Source organism: Atractosteus spatula, chromosome 6, assembly GCF_055471065.1.
Source record: "Atractosteus spatula isolate fAtrSpa1 chromosome 6, fAtrSpa1.hap1, whole genome shotgun sequence".
Taxonomy (NCBI): Eukaryota; Metazoa; Chordata; class Actinopteri; order Semionotiformes; family Lepisosteidae; genus Atractosteus; species Atractosteus spatula.
The window spans coordinates 20,575,897-20,597,112 of NC_142711.1; the positions used below are offsets into that span (position 1 = coordinate 20,575,897).

The following is a 21,216-nucleotide window of genomic DNA, read 5'->3' on the forward strand; positions in this document are numbered from 1 at the left end:
TTCAGCCTGGAATAAGCCTGTTCTTGTTTCTTTGCACTATGCATTCTGATGTAGCTACCCGTGTGAACTACTATTGTAGTTGTTATGCTACTTTAAATAAATAAATCAGAATTTATTAAAATTTAATTTAAATAATTATTTCGGCACATTCAGATGGATTTGTCCTTTTAGTTTTGAATTTAGAAAAATTAGTTAGGATAACAAAAGTTATTGATTATTGGTAATTTTTATGTGTGGACCTCTAAGATGATGATATTCTTTGGTGTGAAGTAGACCACCCATTTTTTAAAACCTAACTGTGGAGAAATCTGGTTTACATTGTGCAGAAGGGACAAAACCAATAAGTTAAATTCTTAAATTATTATGTACAGTAGCCACCTGAAGCTAGGTACTGTGTGATCATTGTGATGTATTTTAGGCAGTGTATTCAGTACTGTTACAGCTTCTGGAAATAGTTATCGAGGTGTCTCAGAATCTAGAGACAATTGTCAAGACCTGGCTAGTCTCAACATTGGGCAATTTAGAGCTTCAGAGTAAGAAGGGAACTGAGGTGTGTGCTCAGTTGTAGGGAGGCTGAGGCACATTGATCAAAGAAATTGTAAGGTTTACCTTGGTTATGTTCAGAGTACTGTAAATCATTAAGAGTCATCAACAGCCCAGGAACACGGGTTAAAAAAAGACAGGGAGAGAGAGAAGGGGGACACAGAGAGAAAGAGAACAGAGGATGGACAGCATGACATGGGCAGAGAGAAAAAGGCGTGCCAGGCGATAGGTCCTGGTTCTGAACAACCATAAAGACCAGATTCGAGTTAAGTATCTTAGGAAGCTCTCACTTCCTTTATAAAGAATATCTAAGTTAAAAATGGTCTCTCCTGGTTAGTGAATGCATTTTACAGAATAGGGAGACAGGTTTCACATTGACTTTGTGACATCTGGATTTATAAAGAGAAATTTATCTGTAGGTGAAATTCAGTTCTTTGTAGAGGGCAAGTGTATCTCTCTGTTTAGCCTTTTAGGCGTTATATAGAATTTTGAAGACTTGGTCAGCTGTCTGGGGTTTTTCTAGATGTAGGATGTAGACTTTTGCGATGCCTTGTTTGTAACTGGTATTTTGTATGTTGTGTGCTATTTATTTTGTGTTGTGTGATTATTAATACAATTTTGTTTAATATAGTGTGTCTGACTTATTACTGTTTTCACCAAAGCTGTGCCAGAGAACTAATATTTCAAGTGCCTCTAATTAGAGTATAATCTTGACAAAATCTTTACAATTTGGGGGTTATGATAATTTATTTTAATCATTGATTCTACTGCTTGGTGTTTTTGGTAATTCTCTATTTCTCTTTCTCTTATTTTCATAACCCCCTAATTGTAACAACATATTTCATGCCTTAATTTGTGTTGATTTGAATCCTTAATGCTTTGAGAAAATACATCAACCAACAAATCTGATTTTTCTTTCAAACTTGCCATTTGGATGCTTGTCTGACTTCTAAGTATCAAGCTGGAAATATAATAAGGAAAAAATGAAAGAGAATTGTACAGAATTATTTCTTAAGGAAAGTTCTGATAAATGTCTTTGCACCAGTGATTTGTGGACATACATCCAAAACGTGTGGATTATCTTCAACAAATCACCACAAAATTGTCCCTGTAAACTCTTTCCCCAAAAGATTCTGTACAGGAATGTTCTGGAGCCCTTATGGTCTGGATTCCTCATCTTGTCCACAAACTATTTATTCATGCCACTGCATAAATAGCAAAGGATCATCCTCACTCTATATGGATCCAGAAGAAATATACATTTTTCTGACTTATGTTTATTACATAATAGTTTAAAATTAATTTTATAGTCTTTAGAAAATTAATTAAATTTAGTCTTTAGAAACCAGTTGAAAATCTTATATAATACAACCTAACATGTTTCCAAATTTCAGAAAGCGAAATCGCAATGACCGAGAATACTATATGTCTCACAGATTTATTATATGTAAAACTATAGAAAAGTTCATCAAAATAACTTATAATAAATAAAAGATTTATATATATATATACTTAATGTAAGCGTCAGTAGACATGGCAAATTGAAATTTCTAAAGAAATAAGCTTAAAAGTATGTTCTTGTTTTCCAAGGAGCAACTTAAATTGCTCATCTGTGTTAGAATGTTGTGTGTTTACATTTTCAGAAATAATAAGTACTTCAGAAGTGAAAAGGTCTTAGCTAAGTTGGTATGAATTAATGAGCAGATAAAAACAAAAGTGGTTGTTTACTTCATATAGAGAACAGTTTCAATATATGATATGATATATGATATATCAGCTGATTTCTTATTTAAATTCAATTATATACAGTATATGCTGTGAAACATCCCATCTAATGCCCTCAGCATTCATGTGCAATATTTGCTACTTCTTTAGTAATAAATGAAGATAAACTTTCTGGCCAAGAAGGTGATGGAAGACTTTGTCACTCAGTTCTTGCCATCGAAAGAGCATATTAATTTGAAAGGGGGCTCCTTCTAATATGTACAGTGAGTCTTTATTCAGCTACCTTGTTTTCTAGCTTAGCTCAGATAAGACTGCAGTTCATGTTTGCTTATAAAGGTTTTATGATCAAAAGGTAATTTAGCCTAGATGGAAACATCAGCCTTTTTATATTTGCTAGTACCCTTGCTTATTAATGTATACATAAATAACAAATATAGGTGTGACTACAGTGTGATTTATGGTTTGTTATTTCTTGCAATGTTTGTAAATTTAAAGTAAATCTGCTAGCACCTGGCTATTTTGATTTTAGAAAAAGAGAGTTTTTCTTTGTTTTTGACCTTCTTCAAAATGATAAAAGACACTTGAAAGAATCCAGGAATCCCTCAGAAAAGATGTTATTTTTCCATACTATCAATTTATTCCATGAGCTCAAAAACGAAATAGAGAAGTACATTAAATGGAGAAGTGCGCATTCATCAGGAACACAATACAGATAATATTTAGTAGATAAAAACCTGTTCATTTATTGGTGTCAAAGGCAATTTCAGGTTATCTTTCGATGGCTATTCTAAGCCAATATGTCAGACAGGGAGATGCATTGTTTATTGTTTGACGTATCAGTATAACTCAAGGACAAAACCACCCAAGCCTGACCTTACTTCCCAGTCCAGCCTTCTAATTATAGGCTTTTATTGGAGACTGGTGGGAGAGCAGTAGTGATCAAAGGTGTTTATGTGCAATACCTAATACTCCTTAAAGGTAATCAGTTACTGAAATTAAGAGGAAACATGAAAGGGCTCGGACACATTTTTTTGTTCTGTTTTCTTAGAAATGCCATCTTAGTTTTACTTTTCCCTTACTAAGCACATCAGAAGTAATATGAAGACTATATAAGAGGCAAACAGACACTGCCAGTAAGCAAGACAAAGGAGATGAGGTGAGTAGACAAGATATGTAGGCATTTTTATAACAATATAAACAGTAAGAGCAAAACAAGATAAGACGCATAAAAGTAGTTCTGTGAAAAGAGTTCTCATTAATAAAGATGTACATTTACTCTGTATTAGTTAATTAACTTTATAATCTTTTGATGACACCAAAAACTGAACTCACAGGTATGACTTTCTCTTGTAGCAATGTCGTGTGTAATTCCACAGAGACGACAACAGAAGGAGTTTAACTTAGAAAAGAATAGAGATGTTTAGCCTTTCAATCAGTTATCATTATTTTTCTTTTATTTCAACTTACAACTCTGACCATGGTTAAGGTCAAAGATAACTAATAATATTATAAGATGGTATCAAGAACGACTTGCGAGTATTTAAACTTGCCATCCTTAGCGCTGCTTCTGAAGCCCCAGGCAACCCTGATCTCGATGAAGTGGTTAGAAAAAGGATGGATTCTTAGCAGTAGAACCCACCCTTAAATTATCGTAGACATTAATATCTTTATTATGAAAATAAAAAAATAAATAACTCAAATGCTAATAATAACAAAGCTAGAAAATTAGAAAATGATTAGAAATAATTAGAACATTTCAAAATGATCACAAACCTTGTCATCAAGAATTGCGCAGAAAAATGTGCACTGAAACATTACATCTATTCAAAAGTGTCCGGATTGAACTTTCTTTTTAAACTGGATCCTTACTGCTTAAAATTAAAAGTTATATTCTATTTTTGACAAAAAAAAGTTTCAGTCTTGTTGTACTCCTAAAAAAATAACTTGCTATTTATGGTATTGATGGAGGATTTGTGTCTAACAATATCCAATAATACTGTTTTTACTGTTTCTGATGACACCGTATTGCTCGGGTCATTCCAGCACAGTTTTCAAAACACTTTCCTTTCCTGCTGTGCTTGAATTAGTGGTTTAGGAAAACATAGATACAACTCTCTTGCAAACGTCTGTACTTGGACGTGTAACTCTTTTTATATTTCTAACGTTCAATGTTATAGAATAAAATGCAAAAATGAAACAATCTTAGAATTATTTTCTATAAAATACAAAGATGGTATTTAAAATAACTTACAAGAAACTGTGTTTATGTTTAACTAAAATTTTACTTTTAAAAGGAAAATGTCTTTAATTTTCTGTTTTAAAGGTGTTGAGATGTCTGCTTACAAAAAGAGAAGTACTATGGAGCACACAGAAGAAGACCTAGCTATAGTAGGTATCGGATGTCACTTTCCTGGAGGTGAGTGAAGAGTGAAGACATTCTAGTTGCAATAAAAACAGACAATGATTATTTCTTTTTAGAAATCTTTTTTTCAAACATCGTGCCTTTTGTTTATGAGGGAGAATTCTTCTTGTGGAACTTTGTAAATAAAATGAACATTTGACTCTTGAGAAACACGTGTGCTATCAGCACGTATGTATGAATTTATACAGCAAAGGACCAAAAACTATCTATGATTAACAAAATATATACTCACTTGCAGAAGAACAGGAGCTCAAACTCTTAAAGAGCCACAACTGTAAAATTTGAATTGCTTTTTAAGTATAACAGATGTTTCTAACAAATGTGGAGACTTTCCTCAGTGCTACCACACAAACGCCTCAACATATTTCCAAACAACCCTAATCAGGAGCACCAATGTCACACATGTGAAGCCCCTGAACATTGTAATTTATACATTATTACTCTAATATTTCTAATTACACTAGAACACCTCATATTTTGCATAGCAGAATAGCAATGTGTGGTTTCATTTACAAAACATAAAAAATGTTAATTTTCATATCTACGAATAGTGCTAATAGTGCTTTTGTGTACATCTCTGAAGTTGCTGATTTGTACTCACATGCTGTCAAGGATACAAATGAAGGTATACTGCCTTATATGAACCACTGGTGACAAAAGCCTTCATACAATATTGTTTCTTAGCAAGAGAACAAATGTTTATTCGATATACTGAGTATCGAAAGCAATTCATCACTATTTATGCATATATGCTTTGTAGAAAAGTAGTATGTACCTTTTTGGTAATGACTGAACTTTTTTTGTGTCATTTTGTTTAATTGATCTTTGAAGCTTGACATGACGCACTGAAGTGACTTTGACCATTACATAGGCATTAAGCAAATTCATTTTTTAAACGATTGATGGGAACTGAGGTAATTTAACCTGTTAAATGTCAAGCCTGTGGCACTGTAGCACAGTGGTTGGCATTACTGCCTCTCAGTGTTGGGGCCCAGGGTTCAATTCCAGCCCTGGACTGCTGTCTGTATGGAGCTTGTATGTTCTCCCCGTGGGTGCACCAGTTTCCTCCCACAGAAGCATGCTGGTAGGTTAATTGGCTTCTGGGAAAATGTGAAAAACTGGAGCGTGTGCATGTCTGTGCTTGTCCTGTGATGGACTGGTCCCCAGCCCAGGGTGTATTCTGCCTTGTGGCTGTTACTTGTCGGGATTGTTGGGATAGGCTCTGGCTCCCCAGTGACCCTGAATTGGAAGATCTGGTTAGATGGAAGTGAAAATGAAGAAAGGAATCAATATTCCCCTCTTATCACAAGAACAATACCTTTGTGTCATCAGTGTGTTGGTGATCAGACTAAGTCAGTGCACTGGCCCTTTCCCAAAGATCCAGGCCCACTTGAGTGATGAATACTAATTTTGTGAAGACCTCCATATCAGCAGTGTGGCATGCAGCAGATGTGCAGAACGATATACTGGTTATTGTGTCCGACAGACCAGTCGACAGGGTGGTCCACGTGTGATGGTCTGAGCAGGAGTTTCTAGTCACCACAGCATTGGAAGACTGCAGAGTACTAAATTGATCGGGTCTTGAGACACTTTTTCTCTAGTTTCACACTGTCTACATCTAAATAATCATTTGTACTTCCTGGACTTCCAAACCAGCAATTAGCACAACATCACAATTTATCAATACAAACAGCTGATTGGTAGGAAAAAATTATAAGCAGAAAACGACAAATTTCCAAGAACAAATAGCTGTTGAAGGGATATTACTTTTTGTACATTAAAAATGCTTTTGCAAAGTGGAAAAATATGGTAACATTAACCAACTACACAATGTTATCAAATTGTCTTTAAAAGTTAAAATACAGACATGTAGAAAAGACAGTGGTTATCTCTAAATATTTTTAAATATGTACTGTATTGGAAAAGTGGGAAGTATTTTTTAGTAATGGTGTCTAAAAGAAACCATAAAACTTTATACATGACTTTCTTTTACAGGCGAGGGAATAGACAACTTCTGGAAGGTTCTTCTGGGGGGAAGGAACTGTGCAGTGGAGATCCCAAATGAGAGGTTCAGCAGCAAGTCCTGGTACGATCCTGATGACAGCAAGGCAGGAAAATCACGGACTGCTAGAGCTGCTCTCATCGATGGGTAAGAGAGTCTGTCACAGGGCCTGATACAAGTTCGCAAACCCCATTGCTTAATCATGTGTGTCTGAGAATTGAATCTTCCCCAAAAAGCACACAAGTACACAGCTGTACCCTTGTTATAATATCAATATCAATAAATATATTGTGCTGTACAGTATTAAATAGAAAATTCAGAATTAAAGTGTCACGGGAGCCGGTTCTGACTCCCGTGAAGTGTGTTGTTAAAGGTCCTATGCGTGACGGTGTGATCTGGAGAAGCGCATCAGGGAAGGCCGGGTCGACAGACAGGGGGCGGCGTCAGTGGTGGTCCGGTGCACGGGGAAAGGGAGCAGGCAAAAATCCAAGGGGGGTCTGAGGGGGTAATTCGGGTGCAGTCCAGTGTCCAATGCTGGGCAGTCCATCCGAGACAAAGACAGTTAAAAACCGGAACGGGGAACTGGGATCAGGAACAGAGAAGATAAAAACATAACGGGACTGGGCACACCGAGCCCCGGACTCAGAAGATGGGACGCTATAATAAAGCTTATGCCCTCTGGGCACTCCTGTGCCCAGTGATAGGCGGGCTTCTGATCTTCCAAAGCTGAGCCCAGAACTACGGAGACTTAAATAAGACTTAACTACCGGGCTTAAATAAGACAAATGGGATGAGACACAGGTTCTAAACTAAGAACAATACAGAAAAAGGTAGGGGCACCCTCTAGAGGAGGGATGACGACCGTGACATAAGGAGTGACATACAGTGAAAAAATAGCTTTTAACTGAAGTGAATTGACCTCTGTTACTCCAAGAAAGTCTCTTCTCTCAAGAAAAGAAGATATTTGGATACTGTATATCACATTTTGTTCCATTTTTCTTTTTGTAATCTTAACAGTCTGAAAAAATGGTTAACATTTATTGTCTTGCTGATTATACACTCACCTTTTGACCTTGGGGTGTTTTATTCTAAATAAGGTATTAGTATGCTTTATTGTGGGAAGTCCCTTTCCCTCATTAGGAATATTAGATTCTAACTCTTGAAAGTCATTAGGTCATGGATGGTCTCGGTGTGTGTCCTATAATAAGGCCCAGCTGAGATCGTCAGCTGTGACTGGGTCCGATGGGCTGGTGGCATGCAAAGTTGTGTTTAGTTAACACAGCTTTAAGTTTGTTACTGGTGTTTCTGTATGTGAGAGGAGTTTTATACATATACATGCTATATATATCGCATCAGACACTTTTAATTTCTGGCTTGTTTGATGTTTATGACCTTTAGGAGAAAATATAACTCTCAACACAGCTTCTGTGGATAATGCATTGTGGTTGCATCACACAAACCTGAAATCACTTCCTTCTTGAGAAGTAGCAGTTCAGAACAAGTCATTATACATGCTTGTGTTCTAGATAAGGGATGTCCAGTCTTTTTTCCTGGAGACCAGTTCAGCAGGTTTTAGCAAATAAATCATTAGTTTTTAAAGGCACATGAATTGCGATCATTTTGTCAGGAGATTTGTTAGATAAAGTCATTCAGAGATCCATTGGAATGAAAAACTGAATACCAGTCTCCATAATTTTGCAAAATTTTCACTTTTAGTCACCTATATTTTCATGTTCCCGAACTTCCAGGTTCAACGCATTCGACCACAAACTCTTTGGCATTACCGAGGCTGAGGCTGACCGCATGGATCCTCAGCAGAAACTGCTCCTGGAGTGCACCTACAGAGCCCTGGAGGATGCTGGGATACCCATGGAGAAAGCCAGCGGAACCAGAACAGGAGTTTACATTGGTACTGTTTTATTTTGTGGAATGCTGCTGTTTGCTGTCATGCACAGTATTAAAAAGGCTTTTTTTTACCTTTGCGTGAAATTTCACAATAGAACAAGCTTATAGTTATAGTGCAGTGCATTACAACAGTACTTGAATAAAAGTGAAAGATGAGGTCTCGGTAAGTAACAAACTTTGAAAACGAGACTATAATCATCAAATAAAAGTGGCATTCACTTTAATTAATGCAGTGACTTTATGGATAAATGTGTATGATGTATAGATTTGCAAACTAGTTTTTAAAGTGGATGTTAACCAACTATATTGTGCCTACTGTACTGTGCAGATAGAAACATTGTGATGCACATTTCTGATTACAGTTCAGAATGTGGCTACAGTAAGACTCTTGAGTCTTTATTGCTTTATGTGCAGTAGTTGTGTTTGCAAAGGGTAAAAACACAACAAAATGGCGATGCACCACTTCAGTTTTAGATTAGTCAAAAGCTCAGGAAAGGAGCTGTTCACAGTTGGCTATGCTAGGAATAGGAATAGGTGAGTCAGGGGAAATATCCAGAAAGAGTTTCTTCATGCAGGCTAACTAATAAAAGTGAAAACCATCACGATCCCAGATATGAATGTCAGGATACAGTATATTGAATATCTTAGCACTTTTGATAATGCTATTGAGGATTGGATAACTTACTTTGAAAAAGATGACCTTCATTGTGCAGTAAATGATCTAGAGAATGAAGGATAAGGTTTTGGTGTTGCTAAGTGTCTGTTATTACAGTTTACTGTGCAGTTCTCTAGAGCCAGAAAACATTTAAGTAGACAGTCGAAACATTACTTAATCATTTAAATAAAAAAAGAATCGTGATACTAACTGACAGATTCAAATTTCATAAAGGAAACCAGTTGAAAAGTGGGAAGTATATCAGAGAGCGTGAGTAGGTTTAAAGAACATTGCCAATGTGGGATTGCCTGACGCATTGTGGAACAGGCTCGTATGTGTCATGCATAGTCAGCACACGAAAGAAGTTGCTCTCAGAAAGAGATTTTACTTTGGATCACTAGCTGAATATGTGCAGTATCAATGGAGTCTGCTGCAAAAGCTGCATCCGGATTGCAACAAAACGTTGGTTGGTAGTGCAATAAACAAATGTCAATAAAACAAAGAGACAATTATGTTTTCGCTGTGGCAAAATATCACGTGATGCAATTGACTGCTCAAAAAGAGAGACTGTAGAAAATACAAGCAAGGGAGTTCAAGGCAGACAAAAAGCACATAAACTGCAAATGTATCTCAGAGAAAGAAATGCAAAACTGCAAATGGGCACAAAGTGACTCAAAAGAGACTGAATATGACGGAGACTCAGAAAATGCTGAGCAGTTATGCTTTCAAATTCATGGATTGTTATGTTTGCCATCTCAAACAACAGAAGGGCCAAAGTCAACAGATCCGTTGGAAGAGTTTCAGGCTGTTAGTTGAACGGCTACCAGTTACAAATGCCCTCGTACAAAGAGAAAGGAGGAATGACCCAGCACTGTCAAAAGTCTGTGACATTACTGTGATTCATTTCACCCAGGATTCACATCCAGAAGAGATCAGCTTTCTGTAACGTATGGTAAGGGAACTTGATGTGCAGATCAGGTGTGCTGGTCTGCTGTTCAACCTGTGCAACAGCTTGTTAAATGCATTGCATTAAGGATACTTAGGGACAGTGAAAGTGGAGAGCTTTGCTCGTAGTTATGTGTGGTGGCCCTGTATTGACAAACAGATTGAGGAACTGTCAAAGAGCTGCTCTGGATGCCAAAAGATCCAGAATGCACTACTGTGAGTACCTTTACACACTTGGGAGTGTCCTTCATCAGCATGGCTACAAGTGCGTATTGATTTTGCAAGAACATTCATGGACTCTACTGTATGTTCTTGGTTGCAGTAGATGCACATTCCAAATGGCCAGAAGTCATTCACGTGAAGTCAACAACCTCTGAAAAGACTCTCTCAGTATGTAGAACTCCCCTGTTGCACAGATTGTAGTGTGTAGATTGATATGTCGTGATGGACAGATCTCATTACAATTAAGAATGTTGCTCTCACTCTGAGTCTTTTGTGTTTCATGTATTTTTGTTCTTTCTTTCTCTACAAAAGTTCATTTTCAATCATTTTAATCATCCCTTTGTTGTTGTTATGATATAACTGCTATGTAAAAAATGGTCAATTCAGTCAGTAAATCCTGCTGATTCCAGGTGTCCATTTTTTTTTCAGGTCTCATGAACAGAGATTACGAAGGACTTTTAAGCAACAGTCCCACCACAATAAACCACTACAATGGCACTGGGACAGCAATGAGCATCGCCGCCAATCGGATTTCCTACACCTTCAACTTCACCGGGCCCTCGTTCGCCATCGACAGCGCCTGCTCCTCTTCCCTCGTGGCTCTTCACTCTGCCTGCCAGGCCATCAGACAAGGTAACCGCTCGTGCGCACCGAGGATGTGTTTCCTGGGATCATCACATCGGTGTCACGACCACCAGCCAGCGGAGATCAACTCGTAAGAGAACTAACCAGTACCAGCAGCGGGTTAATAATAACAAGCGCCGCCGCACGTGTTAAATCCATCAGCACACGCTCTACCGTGCGGTAAGCAGCGCTATTTAAACCATCCAAACCCGCTTCCCGCTGCCCGGTGTTGAGTCTTCTCATAGAGAGCTCTACCTCGCATTTACTCTGAATCTCGCTTACTGGTTACTGAACTCCCTTTTGCCTCTCGACCTTGGACCTCGCCTTCTGTTTTGGATTGTTTGCTTCTCTCTGTACTTCTTGGATTTCAATCTACCTTTCTCCTGTCGACTACGATCTCGCCTGAAGTTCCGGATTGTTCACCTGTCTCAGTATCTACTTGCTCCTGCGTCTGCACAGGATCCACATACCTTTTCATTGAGGATTCCTGACAGTCGGTCAAAAAGTAAAGTGTCCTTGGCCAGACACAGCTGACGATTTTCTGAATGAGTTTTGGGGATAAAATGTTTCTGGTGAACACTTCAATGCAGATTTATGGGTTAACATTTTTGTGGATGTTTCACAATGTTAAAAGAGTCCAAATACAATTAGCTTTTTAGTAGATTGGATAGAACCTAATGAATGCAATGGAGGGATGAAATATGTAGGGAGTATTTGTTGTGACTCCCCTAATAACTCCCCTTCAACCACCATCGGTGTGCAGCCCCACCTGGATGATGTGACGGCAGCCATAGTGCTTCAGTACTCTCACCACACACCAGCTATCAGTGTGGAGAAAAAAAAAGAGATGAAGCCAATTAATAGATGGTGATTATTAGGAGGACATGATTGGTAAAGGCCAATGGGAAATTTGGCCAGGATGCCGGGGTTATACCCCTACTCTTTTCAAGAAACGCCCTGGAATTTTTAATGACCACAGAGAGTCAGGACCTCGGTTTTACGTCTCATCTGAAGGACGGCACCTTTTTACAGTATAGTGTCCCCATCACTATACTGGGGCATTAGGACCCACGCAGACCGCAGGGTGAGCGCCCCCTGCTGGCCCCACTAACACCTCTTCTAGCAGCAACATCAGTTTTTCCCAGGAGTCTCCCCTCCAGGTACTGACCAGGCTCATACCTGCTGAGCTTCAGTGGGCTGCTAGTGAGCTGCAGGGTGATAACTGAGGGAATGGCAGCCTATTCATGAGAGATGCCTTTCACCTGGTGTGACAAGAGGGATGAGAAATAGATAAGGGACATCCTGGGTGCAAGCCTTACATACATAGGCCAGCAGAAGTGTGCAAAAATAATTTCTGTTGTTTTGTTTATTTGGCTAGTTTATTTTTAATACACCTGGTTTATTGTTTTTTCCCCTGATTAGTTCTGATGTTCAGTAGTAGTATCTATTTTTATACACATATTTATTCATATATTTATTTAAATACAGCCTTGCACCAGTTAGTCTGAGAAGATGTCTGTTTTAAAGAGCCTCTGTGGCTTGAATTTATCCAGAGACAGCTGTTTCAGAGCCCATGTTGGTACTGTTTTCTAGGGGACTGCGAAATGGCGATTTGTGGAGGTGTCAGCTGCATTATTGAGCCACGAGTCTTTGTCGCCCTCAGCAAAGCAAAAATGATTTCACCTGAAGGCACCAGCAAGCCCTTCTCCAGCAACGCAGATGGCTATGGAAGAGGGGAGGGCTGTGGGATTGTCTTACTGAAGCCCCTGCAAAAGGTGAGATGCTCCCATACTCCCTGAATAAACCGGCTGTGATTGAGCTGCTGATTAATTTCATGTGTTTTACCTTCGCTGCAAAGGTGAAGTGCTGTACTCCAAAATATAACTGGATTTCATTAAAATGAAATAAGAGTCTAAAGTGATTTAAAAGCACTCTTAAATGTTTCTACCAGTAAATGTGCTCATGTTCAGCTACCAAATCCAGATATTGTATCATAAAAAAAAAAATCTTCATATGTACACCTATCTTCTATTTGCAATTTATATGTTACTGTATTTCTGGGAGCTCTTCTGCCGTGGACGTTATTCAAAAAGAAATCAACAAATACCATACATTTGTTTTCTAAATACACGCATAACACGTTTTCCATTCGTTCTTACTGTAACTTCAAGCCAATGTCAGATAGCTATGCTATTTTCCTGTCGATTTTAGTACACGAATTGAAAAGAAAAATGTTTTCCTCCAAACAAAACTTTACCTTTTCTTTATTAAACTGCTCATTTAAACTAATATGCCTGGTTCCTATTTGTGTTAACAGGCTAAGAGGGATTTTGACCACGTGTGGGGCATCGTAAGCAGCACTGCTGTAAATCAAGATGGCCGCTCTGTCACCCCAATCACCAAGCCATCCATGGCCCAACAGCAGGAGCTTCTTCGCACTATTTACCCTGCACAGATTGACCCATCTCAGGTCCAGTACGTAGAGGCTCATGGGACTGGAACCCCAGTAGGAGATCCCACAGAAGCTGGCAGCATCTCCAACGTCATAGCCAAAGCCCGACCCCCAGGATCCCCAGCGCTTTGTGTCGGCTCTGTGAAAGGTAACATTGGGCACACCGAGTCTGCAGCGGGGGTGGCAGGGCTCGTCAAGGTCCTGCTGATGATGCGCCATGAAACCATTGTCCCCTCCCTCTTCTATTCTGAGGACAACGCAAGCATCGATGCCAAAGCCCTGAATCTCAAAGTCCCCACCACAGCAGAGAAGTGGGTAGAGACTGGCCCGCTGGGAAGGGCTGCAGGCATCAATAACTTTGGCTTTGGAGGCACCAACGCTCATGCTGTTGTGAAGCAGTACAGACAACAGCAAGATGTTCGGTCAAGAACTCACACTGCGCCCAAACTGTTTGTTCTGTCTGCAGCCACAGAAAGGTCTCTTAAAATGATGATGGAAGACACTGTCCAAAAGATCAGCAATGAAAACTCACTTGACCTACAAGCTCTAGCTTATACTTCTGCATGTAGAAGGACTCACTTGAGGCACAAATACAGAAGAGCCTTTGTTGCATCTTCTATCAGTAATTTAGTAGAGCAACTTAAATCTGCAACAACCAAGGGCATTGCTCAGTCAAAGTCCGACCCCAGGTTGGTTTTTGTGTTTTGTGGCAATGGAGTTACCTACCGAGGCATGTGCAAGCAACTGTTACAAGAGGAGTGCGTTTTCAGGGAGAAGGTGAAACAGACAGATGAGATTTTCCACAACTATAAGAGGATGAATCTCCTGGAGAAACTGGACAGTGATTATGACAACGATGATTACTCCAAACCAGATGTTGTCCAGCCACTTCTCTTTGCTGTCCAGGTTGCTATTGCCAGCCTTTTCAAGCACTGGGGTGTCAAAGCAGACGCCATGATTGGGCACTCTGTGGGAGAGGTGGCTGCTGCACATTGTTCTGGACTGCTGTCCCTGGAGGACGCAGTTAAGGTCATTTACTTCCGCAGTACTCTTCAGGCCACAACAACTAGTGGGAAAATGCTTGTGGTCAGTAACATAGGTGTGACAGAGATCTTAAAACTCCTGCCCTCATATTCAGGGAAACTTTGTCTTGCTGCCTACAACAGCCCTAGATCATGCACCTTGTCAGGGGATACAGATGCTATAGAAAGCATACATCAGGAATTGAAAACGTCATTTAACGGCAAGAATTTATTTCTTCATGTTTTGGACGTTCCTACTGCATATCACAGCCACGTGATGGATCCAATTTTAAGGCCAATTGAAGAGAATGTCGGCGTGTTGACACAACAACCAATGGAGGTAGAGCTGTTCTCAACTGTGACAGGAAACGTTTGTTCTCCAGGTGATTTTATCACAGGTGAATACTGGGCGAGAAACATTCGAGAGCCAGTAGCTTTTGAGCAGGCAGTGAAATCTGCTGCGAAAGACAAGAGGAATGTAGTTTTTGTAGAAATTGGTCCAAGAAGAGCACTGCAGAGGAATATCCTGGAGACACTAGGGAATGAGGCCACGGTGTTCCCATCCGTGCAGCCAGACAAAGACCAGGAGGCATTGCTCACTGTCATGTCAAAGCTCTTTGAGCTGGGCCTGCAAGTCAACTGGGAGAAACTTTATGAAGGACGTGAGACAGTACCAACACCATTTCCAAGATATCAGTTTGACAGTCTGAAGAAAGAGGTGTACTTTGAGTTGGTAAGGAAGGGCAATGAAACTGTGTCAGCTTCCAATCACCCTGTGCTGATGCAGACCGGCAACGACGACAAAGAATTCAGTTGCAACATTTCAGGAGACTCTGTGTCTTATATATCTGAACACAAAAACAATGGTGCTATTATAGTTCCAGGTGCCTTCTATGTTGAAATGGGATTGGCATCGTTCACGGCCAGTGTGAGACCAAAAGTACCACTCAGGTCACTGCAGCTCACCATTCATTTCCAGAGTCCTTTCATTGTGAGCAAAAACTCACCTGAGATGAAAGTACAGCTCGAACCAACAGGCAATGCAATGATGTTTAAAGTAAAGTCTGCAGTAGCCACTTATGCATCTGGAAGAATTGAGTGTAGCACAGAACAAACTATTAAAGAAAAGAAAATCTTACTGGACCTTATTTTCAAAAGATGTCCCTTGGTAGTGAAGTCAGGGGATGTCTACAAAAAACTTTCTCAGGTAGGATTCCAGTATGGGTCGGTTTTCAGAAACCTTGGAGATGTGCTCTATGGGGAAGAGTTCAGGGAAGCTCTCACGAGCGTGAAGGTCCCAGATGAAACTGTAAACCAGCTGCATGACTACTGCATACACCCTGTAGTGTTAGATTATTTCTTACAGATGACCGCTGTTGTAGCAGCAAACGGATTTAAGGCAAGACCTGGGTTTCCTTCAGCCATAGGCAGCGTGACAGTTGTAAAGCCATTGGAGGAGGAAATGATGATGTATTTAAGGACAACCAAAGCAAACTCTGACTATCTTGAGGTGTGTGGTTGCTTCACAGACAAAGAAGGCTGTGTTTTAGTTCAACTTAAACATGTGAGGATTACATTTTTAAAAAATACATCTTCAGTTTCTGAAGAATACTTCTTTCACAATGAGTTAAAGACAGTCCCAGAGGATTTCATCTCTAGCCACAGGTCAGTGGCTCTGGTCTTTGCAGACCAGTTAGGAGTGGCCCAGGCCTTGCGACAGCACTTACATCACAGCTGTACCTACATTCCCTTCAAATACTCTGGGAAATTTGCAGACCGTGAGCTTCCTGAATTGATTTCACAATTACATGTTCCAGACAGGCAGTACAAAGAGGTTTTGTTCTTGTGGGGGATTCAGAACCTCAATAATCTGACAACAGAGGAGGTTCTTGAGTGCTTGGTTTGCTGTTGTGAAGTTTACCGCCAGATTGTTAATGCAATGAAAGAGAAAAAATCTCCTAATGTCATCAGAGCTGTCACGTACAGATCAACAGAGAACACAGTTGACCACATTAGCCCAGGGTTTGTGCTTTCTGGCATGACAAGGTCTTGTGCAGCAGAAATTCCAGGTCTCACATTCCAGCTGATCGATATTGGTTCTGTAAGTAGCGAGGACATTACAGCACTGGCTCAGATTATTAATTCACACACAGGCCACAGGTACCCAGAAGTTGTAATAAGCAAAGGTCAGACTTTCACAACTGAAATTACACGCACAGCAATTAAAAATGCAAGGAAAACTCAAAGAAAGGTCTTGTCTTTAGATCCAGAATGTTTCATGCTGCAGACTGCCAATCCGTACAAAATGACAGGCTTGAGTGCCAGTCCCTCCACTGATACGGAGAAGCCTTCTATGACACAATGTGTAGCGGTTCAGATGAATACAATGTGTGTTCACTCTTCAGATTACTTTCCCGTCAGTCTCTCGGATTTGGAATTTGGCCAGACGATATACTGGAGTGAACACGCATCTCAAAACCACAAACTCCTAGCACTCGACTTCAGTGGTAAAGTTACAGCTGTGGGTAGTGATGTAAGCAAACTGAAAGTAGGAGATCACATTGTCTCCTGCTACCCTGTTGTTGCTTCCTCCAAAGTCACAATTCCTGAAGCTGTGTGCTATAATACAAAGAAATTCCCCTTTCTAATGGAAGTGCCATGTTTATCCTTCTTTATACTGTCTTGGGAAATCCTGCATTGCGCATTGCCCAGACTGAAACAGCAGAGGAAGCTGGGCATTGTCTGCACTGCACCAGAGTCAAGCCTGCTCCAGGTTTTGGTGCTTGCAGCTAATAAATCAGGATGGGTTGCTGTAGTTGGAACACAGTTCTGTGGACTGTTACAGAACATAAACAGGTGTGATGCTTTCGTTTTCTTGCCTCCCTTTGATGCAGATTCAGTTGCAAAGGCATGTAGCGTTTCTAGTGCCAAACACGTCATTGTTGTCTGTGATAATCAGCTGTCACCTGCTTTCTCGCAGAAAATCTTTCCAAGTAAAAATGAAAATGTTTACATTCAGCTCCTTCAGGTATTTCATGTTTTTCAAAAGGCCCATCTTAAGAAACAGAAATCAAAAATCTATAAATGGATAAAGTCATTGAATTTGGACAAGAAATCTTTAGATTTCCACAGTGTAACATTCCAAAGGGTGACATCTGGCAGTATTGATTCTCTAGCTCTTGATGAGTCTCAATCTTATTTCTCCTGTAAGACGATGCCTGTAGTTGTGCTGGAATCGGCATCAAAGGAAAATATTTCTGATATTCCAGTGCTCGAGACTGAAAAGCAGCTTTTCCAGCAAAACTCAGTTTATATAGTGACAGGGGGGCTTTCGGGTTTGGGATTTGAGACAGTAAAGTTTATTGCAGAACTGGGAGGGGGGTGTATCGTCATTCTTTCCAGAAGTGCTCCTTCGGCAGAAAAGAAGATAGAGATCACTGATCTGCAGAACCATTTTGGAGTCTCTGTAATCAGCTTGCAGTGTGATGTTTCAGTTTCCGAAGATGTTATGAAAGCCATCACTGATATTGGACAGAGGTTTCCTTCTTGTCCCATCAGAGGGGTTTTCCACAGTGCAGTTGTCTTGCATGATGGATTAATTGACATTCTGGAAAAATCTCACTTTGAAAAAGTTCTGAGACCTAAAGTTAATGGTGTGTTGAACCTGCACTATGCAACAAGATATTGTAAACTGGATTATTTTGTGTGTTACTCCTCCATAACCTCCTTTATTGGAAATTCAGCTCAAACAAACTATGCAGCTGCAAATTCATTTCTGGATGTGTTTTGCCATTACCGGAGAAACCTTGGACTTTCTGGGCAGTCCATTAACTGGGGGGCTTTGAATCTTGGTCTCCTGCTGAACCGGGAACATTTCCAACGATTTCTTGAGGCAAAGGGAATGATGATCATGGAAGTACCAGAGATTCACGAGTGTCTTGAACACTGCTTGCTGCAGAACAATGCTCAGCAGGTTGTGTGCAAGTTTAGCTTCAGGAACCTAAGCAATCATGTTCTTTCTCAAAACGCCTCTTTAAGAATGCGCTTACTGGCTTTGGTGACAGAAGAACTGAAGAACACAAGAGAAACTGAACCTCAGGTAGAAGAAAGTACTCTTGCCTCTTCACCTGATGAGTATGTTAAGTCTCTGCTCTGTGAAGTAGGCAATGTTGATCTTGTTGAGATGAGAAGTGACACAGGACTTTCTGAATTGGGTATTGACTCAATGTTAGCGATGACGCTGCAAAACCGCATCTTTCAAGATAGAAATGTGAATGTTCCCCTCGTTAAACTTCTCGATCCAAGCACAACAGTTTCCTCTCTAGTTTTGGTTCTCCAGGAAGACACTGAGAGAAAATTTCAAAATGAGGATCAGAAAATGACTTTGAGCACAACTGAGAAAAGTAGAAATTATGAGTTCACACAGTTTTAAATATTTAAACAAACTAAACATTAATTCTTTCATGCCTGTTAACCTGATAATAAGGCCTGATAATAAGGTGTTCTGAGAAGATTCAGAGAGAATTGCAAAATGAGGATCGGAAAATGTCCTTATGGAAAGGTTACAAAGATGAAGATTATGAATTATTTCAGTACAATTCATTTTCAAACAACATAAATCTCTATTTTTTCCTAGATCTAATTCATCCGCAGAGCTGCTAGAAACAAAATGAGCTAAATTACTACCAAGTCGCACCCTCTCCAATAATTAATCATCGCAAAAGCCCTTTAAGTATAAAGATGGTCCTGCTTCTCGTACCACATGGGTGCTGTTTGGTAGCCATTACCAAATGGTTGCAGCCGCCAGTCTTTGCCTTAGATCAGGTAGTTGAGTGAGATATTACCTTGCTCCTTGAAGAGAGGTCCTTAGACTGGCCAGATTCTGAAAACCTTAAGTGCAAATTACACAGGACAACCGAATGAACAACCCTATGCCTAAAAATGGAGTCATGAGAGTTAATGACAATGCAGCCAGGACGCTGGTGTAGTCTCATCTGAAGGACAGCACCTCTTACAGCACAGTGTCCCCTGTATACTTATAAGGAAGAGACAATTACTTATTCAGAATTAGAGTGAAGAAGGATGAATAATGTTTATCTCTGCTTTCTTCTTCTGTCCCTTATTTGTCATATCCCAACTATTGGACATACCCATGTAAGACTATGTTATTTTTACTGCTTCTACAGAATGTGAAGCAATGAAATATGATGTAAATATCATGATAATGTAATATATTATTTCATATTAAATTTAGTTCTCAGTTTGTCATTTAAGTTATTCAGGACAATTTTAAGAATGCGTAATTACACAGCAATAAATAATTCTTACAGAAAAAAACATTTGTTTTGTGTTCAATATTATTGAGATATTCTAATCAAAGATGCTTAATAGGATAATAAAGAAGAAGTATCTTTTTAGATAGTAAATACGTTTTATTGCAATTGTGTCTCAAGAAAACTAAAATATTCTTGATAGAGTACAGGATCATTACTTTCATATCAACTGTTCAGTTTGTTGCTAGGACTCCCGGCTCATACAGTGGACACTGACTCTATTAGACTGATTAGTAAATGGACTCATTCTTGTTATTAGCAACCAAATAACCCACTGTTTTGGGGCTTTTGTGCCATTTTTCTGTTGTCATTGAGAAGAATGATAAGCGATAAAGATCCTAGTAGGGAATAATTCCACAATTTGTAAAAGATTTGAGCGATCTTCATTTTGCCTGAACTACACAATTAGCACTACGTAAAGATAATTAAATTATCTTTCTCATATCTGATTAACAAATACTGGACGTATCCAGACAGAGCATTGAATATCTTCAACAGCGATGTACAGTACAAATTTTCAGTTATTTCATGTCATGCCTGACATCCCTCCCTAGAGGGTGCTCCACTACTCCCATTATTGTCCTTGTGATTAAGCTCCCCAGGTGTACCTTCTTAGGTGTATTATTTAAAGACTAGCTCCTCCAGTCCTCGGGGCTCATCATTAGGGTAAGGACCCTATGTCCGTCTCCTGAGGGCACAGGTCTCATCCCCGACACCTCCTGCTTCCTGAGCCCGGGGTCTGGAGGATCTCGCCCCGTTACCCTTGGACCTCCATGTTTTGTCTGTCCGTGTGTTCCCCCCTCCCGGGGATTTTAACCTTGTCCCGTCCCAGGATGGATTACTTGCTGATGGACTCTCGGACTGTGCCCTGACCTGCCTTTGGACCCGTCTGGATTTGGATGCCGTTCTCTGTCTTCCCTGTTCACTGTCTCACGGATTGTCACTATTATTCTGTGCACTATTAAACCCCTGTGTGTTCCCTTTTACCACGCCTCCTGTTTTCTCCAGCTCTTACTGCATCGCATAGGGTCTACTACAAGACCTGACACGGATCTTTTTATTTTTAGAATATGTAGAAAATGCATTTCTGAACATAGGGTAGCATGCAAATTCCACAAACAATATAGCTCAGCTGTTGCTTCCTTGCAAACATTTGCAAGACAGTTTAGTTTTTTCAGAACACGTACGTGTTAAATTCCACAACACGCTAAGTTGAGGAAATATCGCAAATCGTATATGTGATGCCCTGACGAGCTCAATCACCATGGTGCATTCCACCTACAGGCCTGGCGTAACAGTATAAGTATGTTATTTACTTAGTAGATGCCACTTTTTGGGGCAACTTAGAAAATACAGTTGTGAAAAA

The 21,216-nt window shown here is 39.8% G+C and overlaps 1 protein-coding gene across 1 annotated transcript; it reads left to right on the forward strand.

The window, feature by feature from the left end:
- The first annotated feature begins 4,612 nt into the window (after positions 1–4,612).
- LOC148832657 (uncharacterized) lies at positions 4,613–19,820 on the forward strand. Its single transcript, XM_088919099.1, has 6 exons — positions 4,613–4,684; positions 6,686–6,839; positions 8,441–8,601; positions 10,849–11,052; positions 12,637–12,818; positions 13,361–19,820. The coding sequence occupies exons 1-6, from the start codon at positions 4,627–4,629 to the stop codon at positions 18,947–18,949; spliced, it is 6,348 nt and encodes a 2,115-aa protein (XP_088775225.1). The 5' UTR covers positions 4,613–4,626; the 3' UTR covers positions 18,950–19,820.
- Positions 19,821–21,216: the final 1,396 nt, after the last annotated feature.

Excerpts from the sequence above, each read along its gene's own strand:
- LOC148832657 (XM_088919099.1), top strand. The coding sequence starts at position 4,627 with ATGGAGCACACAGAAGAAGACCTAGCTATAGTAGGTATCGGATGTCAC. Across the intron at positions 8,602-10,848 it reads CAGAACAGGAGTTTACATTG|GTCTCATGAACAGAGATTAC; the intron begins GTACTGTTTTAT and ends TTTTTTTTTCAG. Across the intron at positions 12,819-13,360 it reads TACTGAAGCCCCTGCAAAAG|GCTAAGAGGGATTTTGACCA; the intron begins GTGAGATGCTCC and ends TTGTGTTAACAG.